At 38.9% G+C, this 14,354-nt stretch overlaps 1 protein-coding gene and 1 pseudogene across 1 annotated transcript in view; one reads left to right on the top strand and one right to left on the bottom strand.

Moving 5' to 3' along the window:
* Cpd (carboxypeptidase D) overlaps positions 1–14,354 on the bottom strand; it is a 78,404-nt gene that overhangs the window by 17,066 nt on the left and 46,984 nt on the right. Inside the window, exons 10-17 of the mRNA XM_013016298.1 lie at positions 13,701–13,843; positions 12,809–12,978; positions 11,122–11,445; positions 8,740–8,935; positions 6,609–6,744; positions 4,314–4,445; positions 3,443–3,538; positions 3,275–3,339 (exon numbers count right to left, since the gene is read on the bottom strand). Coding sequence (XP_012871752.1) covers positions 3,275–3,339; positions 3,443–3,538; positions 4,314–4,445; positions 6,609–6,744; positions 8,740–8,935; positions 11,122–11,445; positions 12,809–12,978; positions 13,701–13,843 — 1,262 coding nt within the window. The remainder of the gene's footprint in view (positions 1–3,274; positions 3,340–3,442; positions 3,539–4,313; positions 4,446–6,608; positions 6,745–8,739; positions 8,936–11,121; positions 11,446–12,808; positions 12,979–13,700; positions 13,844–14,354) is intronic.
* On the top strand, positions 1,078–1,746 carry LOC105985797 (annotated as a pseudogene).

Here is a 14,354-nt window from a genome sequence, read left to right as displayed (position 1 = left end):
CAAGCCCAGAGTTCAGGCCCCACGACCGGACCCCCCCAAAAAAAAAGACTATAAAGCTATAGTAATTAAAACAGAAGTACTGGCATAGAGCTAGACATCACCTGGAATTTTAGCTATTCAGGAGGCTGAGACCTGAAGACCTGAAGCCAGCCTGGGAAGAAAAGTTCATAAGACTCTTATCATCAATTAGCCACACAAAAAAGCCACAAGTGGAGCTGTGGTTCAAATAGAAAACCAACTTTGAGCAACAAAAGCTAAGGCACAGGGGCTGGGAAGGTGGCTCAGTGGTAGAGCACTTGCCTTGCATGCCAGAGGTCCTGGGTTCAATTCCTCAGCACCACATAAGCAAAAAGAAAAAAGCAAGAAGTGGCGCTGTGGCTCAAGTGGTAGAGCCTTGAGCTGAAGAGCTGAGGGACAGAGCCCAGGCCCAGAGTTCAGGCCCATGACCGGACCCCAAAAAAACAACAACAACAAAAAAAAAAACAAAAGCTAAGGCACAGTGCCCAAGTTAAAAAAAAATGTAGACCAAAGGAAAAGAATTTTTAAGGATTCCATACATCAATGATTTAACAAGGTTCCAAGACTATTCAACGAGGGAAGAATATTCTTTTCGAATTTGTTTTCAATTGCAGGAACAATTGGGTCTCTAAAACAAACAAATGAAATTGAACTCGTATTGTATACTGTACACAAAGAAACAAAGTGTTTCAAGAGTTAAATCTATAAAACTCTTAGGAGAAAATAGTAGTAAATAAATCTCTATAACTTTAGACTTGACAGTGGACGCTAAGATTTGCCAACAGAAGCATGAGAAAGCAAAAAGAAACCTACACAAGGGGAGAAACAGCTGCAAATCATGTATCTCAGAGTACATAAGTAACTGTAACTTAACAATAAAAAGACAGACCACCAAGCTTAAAAATAGGCAAAGGATCTGAATAGGTATTTCTCTAAAGAAGTTATACAAATGGCCAATAAGCACATGAAAAGATATTCCAATATGAGCCATCAGAAAAATGCAAATCAAAACCACAATGAGCTATCATTATCACACATATTAAGAATATAATTAGAGTCCAGAGCGAGCGAGCTCAAGCCTGTTGGTGTGCCAGAGCAGAGCAATGCCTAAATCAAAGGAACTTGTTTCTTCAAGCTCTTCTGGAAGTGATTCTGACAGTGAAGTTGACAAAAAGTTAAAGAGGAAAAAGCAAGTTACTACAGAAAAGCCTATAAAAAAGCAAAAGACAGGTGAGACTTTGAGAGCTGTGGCATCTTCTAAGCAGAGCAGCAGCAGCAGAGATGACAACATGCTTCACATTGGGAAAATGAGATACGTAAGTGTTCAGGACTTTAAAGGGAAAGTTCTAATTGATATTAGAGAATATTGGATGGATCCAGAAGGTGAAATGAAGCCAGGAAGAAAAGGTATTTCTTTAAATCTGGAGCAATGGAGCCAGCTGAAGGAACAGATTATTGACATTGATGATGCAGTAAGAAAACTGTAAAATCTGAGCCATATAAAACCTGTACTGTTCTACTTGTTTTAATCTGTCTTTTTACATTGGCTTTTGTTTTCTAAAATGTTTTCCAAGCTATTGTATGTTTGGATTGCAGAACAATTTGTAAGATGAATAGTTTTTTTTAATGTGCATTATTAAAAATGTTCTGAGTGAAGCTCATTGTCAACTTTATTAAGGAGGATTGCTTTGTGTCTCCCACCTAGTGTAAAATAAAATTAAGTAATTATAATCTTAAAAATACATATACAATTAAAATAATAAGCAATGTTGAGGATATGGAGAAACTGGAATCCTTAAACAAGGCTGACAGGAATGTAAAATAGTAAGCTGGGCACCAGTGACTCACGCCTGTAATCCTCGCCACTCAGAGGAGGCTGAGATCTGAGGATTGAAGTTTGAAGCCAGACCAGGCAGAAAAGTCCATGAGATTCTATTTTTTTTTCTTTTGGTTGTGGGCCTGAACTCTGGGTCTGGGCGCTGTCCCTCAGCTCTTCAGCTCAAGGCTAGCACTCTACCACTTGAGCCACAGTACCACTTCCGTTTTTTTCTGCTTATGTGGTGCTAAGGAATCGAACCCAGGGCTTCATGCATGTAAGGCAAGCACTCTACCACTGTGCCACCTTCCCAGCCCCTCCACAAGATTCTTTTTTTTGGGTCTGGTGGTGGGGCCTGAACTCTGGACCTGGGCGCTGTCCCTCAGCTCTTCAGCTCAAGGCTAGCGCTCTACCACTTGAGCCATAGCACCTCTTCCAGCTTTTTCTGCTTATGTGGTGCTGAGGAATTGAACCCAGGGCCTCAGGCATGCAAGGCAAGCACTCTACCACTGAGCCTTCCCAGCTCTCCACAAGATTCTTACCTCCAATAAACTATTCAGAAAAATCCAGAGTAGCACTCTGGCTCAAGTGGTAGAGTGCTAGCCTTGAGCATAAAGAGGCTCAGGAACAGTGCCCAGGCCCTGAGTTCAAGCACCAGCACCAGCAAAAAGGAAAATAAAAAAAAGTAAAATGGTACAAGTATTGTAGAAAAGTTTTATGGTTCTTCAAAATGTTAAACATGGAAGTACAATATGATCCAGTGATTCTACTCTCTCTCTCTCTAGAAGCAAAAACAAGGCCTTAAAACAGGTATGTGTCAATGTTCACTGAAGCATTATTTCCAATTTCCAATAGCTGAAAGGGAGAAACAATCCAAATGTATATCAGCACAGGAATATGATTTAGTAATAAAAATAATAATATATACATACAATGAAATATTATTTTGTTATTAAAAAGGAGTGAGTGAATTCTAAGGTCTGGAGGTATGGCTTAAGGTGTGCAATGCTAGCCTAATAAGTACAAAGCCTTTAGTTCAAACACCAGTACTGAAGGGGTCAGGAAAAAAAGTAGATGAACCTAAAAACATTGTGCTAAGTAAAAAAGTCAGATATGAAAGGATAACATGTACAAAAATATTTAGAATAGGCAAATTCATAGAGACAGAAAGCGCATTGAAGGTTATAAACTTTGGGGACTATAGGAAGAGAAGGAAAAGAGTTTACTTCAAAACACAAAGGTTTTGGAAATAAATACAGTGATGGCTGTTTAACATTGTAAATATAATTAAGACCATTAAATTATACAACTAAAATTGGTTAAAAACATTGCAGATTAAATGTGTCAGAAAAGTCTTGATGCTATCAAAAATGTTACCTATTCATTTACTCAGTGGCCATTGTTCATAATTCCATCCTCAATGTGTTCTATAAAGCATACCTTCATGCTGCCCAAATGACTGTGCCATTCTGCTCCACGCATTACTCCTCCTGGGATATTCTCATCTATAAAAGCATTAAGAGAGGCAAGATCATCAAGACAACAATGTAAGGCCTTCCTTCCCCAAAGCACCACAGAAACAATAACAGTGTTGGGGAATATACTCACCTGACTTATTTGGGCAGCTAGGCTGACCCATATGCATAGATGGATGGTTATTTGCATAAAGAGATGCCAAATGTTTTAGAGTCTCTTTGTTTTCCACTACAAAAAAGAAAAATTCACAAATCAATGGAGACATCTAAAAGATCTTTGCCTAAGTTCAACATCACAAATACATGTTAACTTTCTCTCCTTCTAATAAATCTTGCACCCTACCTAAGTTTATCAAGTAGCGATTACAATGAATCATGTAGTTTTGTTTAGTACATGATAAGCAGATTTTGAAGGCAAACTTCTTCCTTATATTAAAAGATATTAACGTAGTTTATATAATAGACTACTATGTTAAAATAATGAACTTTTCTTGGTATGCCTTACCTCACTTGGAGGCAACTGTGACCTAATAACAATAAGCTTATAAGCTACACTGAAAATAGTCCAAACTATCTCCATATGCTGAGACTTCCCACCTCCCTCTCCCTCCCCAGATATTCAACAGTTAACTAACTCCCCAGAAGGTTCTACTGGCCAGTCAAGATTTAAAACAGGGGACGGAAATATTGTATGCTTATATGACTTTCTTAAGGCACGTACTATGTTACATTCACTTTTGTATTCCCAAGATCTACACAGTCGCTCAATAAATGGTTGTGACAAGAAGACTAGACTCAATAAAGCTAAGCTTTCATGAGATCACACCTCTCTAAGTAAATGTTTGAAATTTTGAAATAGAGAATGGACAACTGCCTTATGTTGGCTATTTGCTCACTATTTAAAAACACTTAGAAGAGACATTAATTCATGTCATTTTTTTACCTATTGTTAAATAGGTATAGGTAAGATGGCTACTGTATATAGAAAAGGACATTTTGCATACCTGTCTGTACTGGCTTGTCATATGGGTAAGTAACCAGCACAGAACCACCATCTAAAGCAACAGAGAGACTGAAATCCTGTTTCTGAATCAAATTTTCAATGATGGCTTTAGTCTCAGGCTGGGAAGCATTACCTAAAAAAAGAGAGAAGCCAAATATAAATGACCAAGTTCTAAATCTTAGTGTGGATATCTATGAAATATGTGAATATCTATGTGAGCACAGTTAATATGATTAAAAAATTGTAATTACTCATTTTTCCATAAACTACTGTCTGAATCAAGAGACACATGTATAAGGGAAGTTACTTAGCATTTCATATACTTTGAGATAATATGCGCACATCAATGCCACTAAGCAAGTATAAGAAAATTCTTACCAAAAAAAAAAAAGATGGATACTAAAAAACAACTTACTGGGACACCTGGAAGAGTTCACATCTGCATCCGCTGAGGTCACATCTGGATCTGATGTGGCCACACCTTTTTCCCACCTGGTCCCACCTCCTCTTACCTGGTCCCACTTCCCTTTACCTGGACACATGTTTCCCCGCCCCTACTCTAGATAAGGCCTAACCCAGGGCCAGACGCTCTCTTTGCCAGCCACGTGGAATGCCAACCTGGCCTGGTCCCAGCAGATATACTGAATAAACCTACCCCTTACCCGAATACCATGTGTGTGGTGCTCTTCTTACTTGGCTACCTCTTTTTATAAACCTAACAGTGGGTAGCTCCTAAAATAAATAGGGACCCCTTAGATCATTGTGATAAGAAAGATTCCAATACCCTTGAGATCAGGAGGGAAAAAGTTCACTGATGGATTAATCATGTACATCCTATTTGCAAATTACTCAACCTCATTCAGCTTATGTTCCTTATTTAATGTTCCAGATAATTATTATGAAAATTGAAATATACAATGTAGTGACTCATCTATTTGACTTGCAATATGACTTGGAATACAGCAGAATCCAGAAAAACAGTAGCTGCTATTGACTCATCCTTCCTTAACTATCTTCTCTTGCCATTCTCTAGCCCACCTTTCACCCTACGTTTTAGATGCATTTGTACTTTCATGTTCTCTTTTCATTTTAACCATTAATAAATTGACTTAAAGTATTAAAAAAAAAACCAACAACTTAAGGGGCTGGGAAGGTAGCTCAGTGGTAGAGTGCTTGCCTTGCATGCATGAGGCCCTGTGTTCAATTCCTCAATACCACATAAGCAGAAAAAACTGGAAGTGGTGCTGTGGTAGAGCAGTAGCCCCAAGCTACAGCACCCAGGCCCAGAGTTCAGGCCTCACAACTGGCCAAAAAAACCCAAAAAACAACTTAGGCTTGGCACCCATGGCTCATGCTTGTAATCCTCGCTACTCAGGAGGCTGAGATTTGAGGATTACAGTTCAAAGCCAACCAGGACAGGCAAGTCTGTGAGACTCTTATCTCCAATTACAGAAAAAAGCTGGAAATGGTGCTGTGGCTCAAGTGGTAGAGAGCTAGCCTTAAGCAAGAGAAGCTCAGGGACAGTGCCTAAACCCAGAGTTTGAGCTCCAGGACCAGCAAAAACGACAATAACAAAAACAAAACACCATTTTTTTACAATTACTTAATGATAATAAATCACCTATCTTTGAAACAAAACAAGATTCTCAGAAAGCAAGGTGTTTTCTGCAGCACTACTGGCAAAAGCAAAAAAATAGAAACAAATGGTTGAACTAGGTTACTACCATATAGTAATAGTCATCAATGAAAATGTTAGATTTATGTCGGCCAGGTGCTGGTGGCTCATACTTATAATCCTACCTACTCAGGAGGCTGAGATCTGAGGATTGAAGCCAGCCCAGGCAGGAAAGTCTATGAGACTTTTATTACCAATAAACTACTCAGAAAAAGCTGGAAGTGGTGCTGTGGTTCAAGTGTAGAGTTATTGCTTTGAGCACAAAGAGGTTCAGGGACAGTGTGCAGGCCCTGAGCTCAAGCCCCAGGACTGGGAAAAAAAAATCTATGTAAGTAGTGAAGTGAAAAGATGTCAATGATATAGTGACCAAGAAGAAGTTACAGAATAATATGAATAGATGATAATCACATTTAAGTAAATAAAAAAGCCCCTTCAAATTAGCATATACATAGATATTGTGTGAGAACACACAATTGGGTGTGGAGAGAGAAAAACAATACACATCTCTATACAAGCTAGTCATAACCTAGACATAGAAGTTCTTCATTAACTCATCTATAAAGTAAAACCAGAGAAAGAATGATCTCCGAAGCACTTGAATGATCCAAAACCTAGCCTTACTTGTGAAGTCTGTATCCAAGTCTTTGCCACGGGCATTTGTTTGTCCTGTCTTTGAAGTACAGTCTTTCTCCTGTGCTCGCTCTCGCCCATCTGGATTTAGAGAAGGAACAATCACAATCCTAGTCCTGTCAACCAACTAAAACAGAAACAGAAATCAATGAATTAGTTTATTAGCTCCATATGGAATCAACAGCATTTTTGCATGCCTCAAATAGTAAGTCTTTATCATTCTTTATTATTGGGGGCAGGGAGAGAAGTTTTAGCATTTAAATTCAATGGACTTGCACTTGCTAGACAAGCACTGTACCACTTGAGCCACATATCCAGCCTCTTTTTTTTTTGCTTTAGTTATTTTTCAGACGTGTCTTGGATATGATTTCCTACCTACATCTCTCATGTAGCTGGAATAACAGTCGTGTGCCACCATATCTAGCTTATTTCTTGAGATAGGGAGAGTCTCCCTAAGTTTTTGCCTACAATGGCCTCGAACTGACCCCAATCTTGATCTATGCCTCCCCAAGTAGCTAGAATTAAAGGAATCAGCCACTGTGTCTCCCTATTACCCTCCCACCATTGTTCATTTTGAATAGTTAATTTAAATGGCAGGGCTAAAAATAATTAAATGTAAAGTACAATTCTCTCTTGCTCCTAATAAATTTAAAACAAAAGCAAAGTACTACTGTACAACTAATTTTACAGTGACTTTTTTTTTTATCACAGAACCACTACCAGCAGGCCAGATTCTGCTGCTGCTGCTGCTGCTGTTGCTCCCTCTGTCTCTCTCTGTCTCTCTCTCTTTTACTCTGTCTCTCTCTCTCTCATATGCAGGTCTTGAACCCAGGTCCTGGGCACTGTCCTTTATCCTCTTTACTCAAGGCTGGCTCTCTCCCACCTGAACCATAGCTTCATTTCCAGCTTTTTGATGGGTAATTGAGGATAAAAGTCTCATGGATTTTCCTGCCCAGGCTGGCTTTGAACCTCAGGTCTCAGCTTCCAGAGTAGTTATGATTATAGGTGTGAGCTACTGGCATCCAACAGCTGCTGCTTTTCTTATGTAAGGTTTTATTGGCACATATGCTACTCTTGTGCCATATGGCAGAGTTGAGCAGTTACAGAACAACTGCCCTACAAAGCCTAAAATATGTACAATTTGGGCATTAACAGAAACAATTTTTTTGCCAGGTGTCAGTGGCTCATGCCTGTCATCCTAGCCACCCAGGAGACTGAGATCTGAAGATCACGGTTCAAAGCTAGCCTGGGCAGGAAAGTCCATAGGACTCGTATCTCCAATAAACCACTCAGAAAACCGGAAGTGGCTCCAGTGATAGAGTGCTAGCCTTTAGCTGAAGAGCTGAGGGACAGCGCCCAGGCCCAGAGTTCACAACCAACAAAAAAATAAAATAAAAATTTTTTTTGATCACTAGCTTAAGTCAGTAATAATGATGAAACTACTTTCTGGATTAAAAGTTGAAATGTATAATCTGCAAATATCAATGTGCATCTGGACAATGAAACAGAGGAGCTAAATCAGCATGTTAAGAAAAATAAGAACAAATATTTGTCTTACACACAATTTCTTCTCCAGATGACCATAGCACTAATACCTATAGCAAGAACTAATTTCTGATATACTACATCCTACCACTTCAGCCACAGTTCCATGGAGATAAGATTTTCTTGCTGAGGCTGTCTTTGAACTGCCATCCTCAGATCTCAGCCTCCTGAGTAGCTAGGACTATAGGCATGAGCCACCAGCACCCAGCCTAAAAGTGTATAAATTCTAATAAGCAATTTAAAAGTTTGGTGATTTCGTTTTTTTTTTTTTGGTCAGTTGTGGGTGTGAACTCTGAGCCTGGGTGCTGTCCCTGAGCTGTTCAGCTCAAAGTAAGTGCTCTACCACTTGAGCCACAGCACCACTTCCAGTTTTCTGGTGGTTTATTGGAGATAAGAGTCTCAGGGACTTTCGTGCCCTGTCTGGCTTTGAACCTCAATCCGCAGATCTCAGCCTCCTGAGTAGCTAGGATTACAGGTATGAGCCACCAATGCCCTGCAATTTAAAAGTTTTAAATGGTACTCGGATATCACTGAGTTTCTTCCTTTTAAAGCATGTTAAAACAGGCTATTCTCTTACCTGGGTAACAGCTGGGTTCTTCTTGTAGTTCAGGCAGAGAAATTCTGCCAGAGCCAAAAGCAGTTCAGTGCCAACAGGAGCATTTCCATGGATACCAGCAACAAAACGAATCTTTGGTTCTTCAGGCTCAGATATGTTGGGCTTATTGGAGATTTCAAGGGACCAAATATGACGATATTCAGCACTCTGTCCCAAACTTTCAGAAACCAGACACAAAAAAGTCAGCAAATGATGAAGCATTAGGTTAAACTTATGGAATTTGAACATTAAAATGTCAGAAAACCTTTTGAAAATTAGTATTCCATGACCAAATCAATTGGAAGAAAAATATTGTCAGATTCAGGAAAGATTACAATTCAGTTTAGCTTTTCTTCAAACTTAGCCCTTCCCATACCATCCATCTTCACAATATGTGTACTATCTCCTACCATCTATGGCTTTCAAATAGATGTGCTTAAATTTTGATTATGGAAACATTTAAATAGATATCTTACTTTCAATCTAAATTAATCTATGTAAATATGATAACTTAGATGTTACTGTAAATGTGATTTCACAGTAAAAACAATTCAATGAAACAAAACTGATCAAGTGTTCTGCTTGCCCAGAAGCCCTGAGACTTAAGGCCTGCTTTCTTTACTATTAGAGGAGGGTCACAAGAGTCACAAAGGGCAAATGTGCTAGCATTATGGAGGAAGATGAATGGAATAACAAAATCGTTGCTTCTGTGTTATGTTATTCAACAATGCTTAGTGCCTATTGGTTTACTGGAGAAAACTCTTGCTCCCATCAAATTTACCACATTTGGGGAGAATAGTTAACTAAAAGCACATCTTGGATTACAAGGTTAAAAAAAAATTAAGCAAGCTAAGAAAACTGTAAAATATTGTCTAATTTTGGGTTTCTTTTAAAAATTAGGTCTACAGGACTGGGAATGTGGCTTAGTGGTAGAGTGCTTGCCTAGCATGCATGAAGCCCTGGGTTCAATTCCTCAGTACCACATACACAGAAAAGGCACTTGAGCTGTTGCTCAAGTAGTAGAGTGCTAGACTTGAGCAAAAGAAGCTCAGGGACAGTGCGCAGGCCTTGAGTTCAAGGCCCAGGACTGGCAAAAAAAAAAAAAGTCTATAAGCTCTCAGCAGCATTAAGACAGATGTGATCTTAAAACCTGACCTACAGCCGGGCGCTGGTGGCTCACGCCTGTAATCCTAGCTACTCAGGAGGCTGAGATCTGAGGATCTCGGTTCAAAGCCAGCCCGGGCAGGAAAGACCGTGAGACTCCTATCTCCAATAAACCACCAGAAAACCGGAAGTGGCACTGTAGCTCAAGTGGTAGAGCGCCTGCCTTGAGCTGAAGAGCTGAGGGACAGCGCCCAGGCCCAGAGTTCAAGCCCCACGACCAACCAAAAAAAAACCTGACCTACATAGAAATATTCAAGAATCAGTTGAGGAGGGAAGGTAATCAGCATTGTCAAAGTAAATTATTACTCTGCATCTATGAATATTGTAAATCAGAATTTAAGAAGCTAAAATCTCTGGTAAAATTAAAAGGACCAATGAGGAAAGACAAAGTAATAATGTAAAAGGCTACATATTTATGAGATATGCAGATGTGACTTGTAAAATAAAGCAAAAAGTGAAGACACTCTCTACACAATAAATAATAAGGGACTCAACTAATCATGGAAATAATTGTGTAGAAATTATAACAAGACATAAAGAGGATATAATGAAACAGGGAAAGTAAAGCAGAGAAGCAGCAGAAAGTGAAAGAATGTCTCAGCCATTAGTCTTATGTTAACTAATAGGAGTATTTTCCCAAAGCCTCAATCAAAGATGTCCCTAAAGCTTTGGGTACGAGACTGTGAGTGGAGACTAAAGTACAGGAAATGACAGAAACCAGGCCATTCTCTAATTGTAAGGGAAGGATACCTCATAGGCAAACAGATGGTTATAAGCCCTCTCCCCCCAACACACCTTTCCCCAGCAAATAAAAGCAACTAAGCAATATTTAGTCAGAATATGATTCTCCAGTTGAAAAGTGAAAAGTTTTGAAATAAGTTATAGAAAGCATTAGGAAGAGTAATTTTACATTTCCTAAGGGCTCAAGCTATGCATTACTAATCTAATAAATAATTCTCCTCCAATGTTCTTCACAAAGGTCTCAAGATTCATTCTCAGATCTCTAAATACCTGTTAAGAAATAAGTAAACACTATACAGTCAGCTCCCACATACCTCTAAATAAATTATGATACATTTAATATAGTTAGTGCTGAATAAACCTTCTTAAAGAAAAGAGAGAGAGAGAAGGAAGTAGAGGTATAAGAAAGGAAGGGAGGAAGGGACAGGGGCAGGTAGACAGGCAGAAGGTAACACTTACGTGGTAAGATTTGTAATCTGTGGATAGTTCATTACAAGTCCTCTCAAAAATTCTGATAAGTCTTTGTATGAATGATATCGATAAAGAGCCAGATTTGAGGAGGAGCTTAACATGAGACCTTCCAACCCATTCTCAGCTGAAAGGTCTTTGATTAAAGCTTCAAATTCTTTAGTAGTTGGGTCACTGGTATCCTCGGTGTTGGTGCTATCCCCCTTTCCTTTCTTTGATTCATTGTTTGCATCTGTTGATGATCGAACAAGTGTAAAGTTGACCTGAATAGCACCTTCACCCCTGACAGTCACATTCTTGGTAACTGGATTATACCTAGAATAAAGCAGACAGATCAGGGCCACAGTTCTTCAGCAGCAATACCCAAACACTGAGAAACAGAGACACTCTGGGGATAGATGAACCAGAGGAAGAAATGGGGTATATCTTCCTAAAGTGTTTAGCTTTTAGGTAAATTATAATTCTTTAAAACATTAATTTACAAAGAAAAGACCCTAGTATATATAAAATTTGAGTGAGTCTCTAAAAATTAATAGTATTTGCTGGTGGCTCACACCTGTAATCCTACTCAGGAGGCTGAGAACTGAAGATCTTAGTTCAAATCCAGCTCAGGCAAACAAATCTATTAGATTCTTTTTTTTAATTTTTATTTATTTTTTATTGTGAAAATATTCTACAGAGGGGTTACAATTACATGGGCAAGATAATGAGTACATTTCTTATCAAGCATTGTAGCCTTATATTTCCAATTAACCATCAAAAAGCCAGACATGAAGGTGTGGCTCAAGTAGTAGAGCATTAACCTTGAGTGAGAAAGAAAAGTGAGAATGAGAGGCTCTGAGTTCAGGACCCAGTACTAGCAATACACATATAAAAAAAAGCTTGATAACATGACTTCAAATGAAAATTTGTTGCACACCATGTATCCTGGAATATAAATTCCTTGTCTGCTCTTAGGGTACGTGGGTGGGAAAATATGCGAGGTGCTAACTTAGGGCATTTCCATAGGCACCATTCCTGTCTCGGTTCTCAAATACCCTGCTGCTTTAGTTTCTCTAATACACTGCCAAAATGGATGAAACAGAGAATTGTCCTCATTACTCATGAGTGTGTGAGATTCTAAACCCTCCATTTATGGACCACTAGATATTTGAGAGACTTTTTTTGTTTTCATATACTTAGCTTCACTTCAATTGATCTTAAAACTAACACTTCAGAAATAAGTTGGCTGGCCAGGCCTGCAATCCTAGCTACTTAGGAGGCTGAGATCTAAGGATCAGGGTTTGAAGCTAGAGTTTATTTGAGGACATACAATTCCTATCCGAAAGTAACTGGCAAAAAGCCAGAACTAGACTGGCGCGGGTGGCTTATGCCTGTAACTACTATAGCTACTCAGGATGTTGAGATCTGTGGTTCAAAGACAGCTCAGGCAAGAAGACTCTTATCTTTAATTAATCATAGAAAAAGCTGGAAGTGGCATTGTGGCTCAAGTAGTAGAGTGCTAGCTTTGAGTGAAAGGAGCCCAGGGATTCTCAGATCTCACCCCCTTGAGTAGGTAGGATTACAAGTGTGAGCCACCAGCACCTGACCTCTCTAGGATGTTAAAGAAATAATGCTCCAGAATGAAACTATGTTTGTTTTATCCCCAAGCCTTCAATTTAAATCATTCATCACTTACCCTCGAGCAGATGCTGTGATTTTGTAAGTTCCAGGAACTAAAAGGCGCCAGTAATCTCCAGTTTTGTAAGTAGTCACTGGGTGATTAATTTCAGCAACACTGATGGTGGCATTTAATATACCCCTGCCATCTGTGGCATCAAGGACAAATCCTTTGACACCTTGATGAACCTGGATGAAGGACAGAACACCCAGATTTTAGTGGTAAAGATCATCATTTAATTACTTTCAGAGCTCACATGTTAAACTAACAGATTGTTAATCATGTAAACTAATGAAACAGGAGTTTAGGACTGTGGAGTAGACCTAAATAAAAATGCTCATTAAACAACATATTTCAGTTTCTAAAGGCTAATTGTTCATAGGCTAGGTTTGTCTATCATAAGAAATATTAAAAACACTGTTAAAAGTTTAGAACATTATGACCATTTCATGACATAGGATATTCTGCAAGAAAACAAGCTTGGCCTCTTCTGAAGGGAAATGCCATTGAAAAAAAGGAATATTCTGGATTAGAGCACTGGGTTTGATTCCTTGGTAGCACATTAGAAAAAGTAAATAGGATTAATTTAAAAAATATTTATAGTCCATCTTCCTTGACTTGAGAAATGCTTAGATATGCAGCTAATTCATGTAGGCCTTTTATGAAGATGGTAAAAAGTTCTCACTAATCATTAACTACCTTGTTTAGTCATTTTCTTCAACCCTTCCACATTTATAAAAATAAACTCACTTGTATCCATGACATTTTCAGATAAATATACTAAACTAATTGGAACATTCAGAAGGAGTAAATATTAGAAAGGCTCTATTCTCACATCACTATTTGAAAACAATGAGCCCTCCCAAAACCCTTGCCCATGGAAAAAAAATCAAAGTTCACTCCTGAGTACCTGTTTCATAAACTGGATTAGAGATCTTCGATTCTGTTCCCAGAAGTTTGGCAGATCTTTTTCAAATGGGTATTTCACACAACCTAGTTCAATAGTTACTTCAAAGCAATTTGTTTGTAAATAGTTCCAGTCCTGCATACCACCTAAAAGTCAAAAATTTTAAAGAAATCACTGAAAAAGTTCTAAATAGTTCACATCCTGAAAGGTTTTGGTTTTTACTACTAGTAATACATCACATTCATCTTGGATCTGAATTGGTTGAAAAACAATGCATTTGTTCTCTACCATTCATAGTCTAGGTAAAACATCTGTACTTCCATGTCCAATAAAATTCACATGTCTTAGTGTTAGAGTGCTTGCCTAGCATGCATGAAATGGTCCAAGTCCACAGTGCCACATAAACAAAAAAAGCCAGAAATGGCACTGTGGCTCAAGTAGTAGAGTGCTAGCCTTGAGCAAAAGAAGCTCAGGGATAGTGGCCATGCCCTGAGTTCGAGCCCCAGGACTGGCAAAAAATAAAAAATAGCCGGGCGCTGGTGGCTCATGCCTGTAATCCTAGCTACTCAGGAGGCTGAGATCTGAGGATCGCTGTTCAAAGCCAGCCCGGGCAGGAGAGACCATGAGACTCCTATCTCCAATAAACCACCAGAAAAC

This window comes from Dipodomys ordii, unplaced genomic scaffold (genome assembly GCF_000151885.1).
Source record: "Dipodomys ordii isolate 6190 unplaced genomic scaffold, Dord_2.0 Scaffold31, whole genome shotgun sequence".
Classification (NCBI taxonomy): domain Eukaryota; kingdom Metazoa; phylum Chordata; class Mammalia; order Rodentia; family Heteromyidae; genus Dipodomys; species Dipodomys ordii.
The sequence above is the reverse complement of the archived record's forward strand: the minus strand, read 5'-3'. Positions and strand labels throughout refer to the sequence as shown.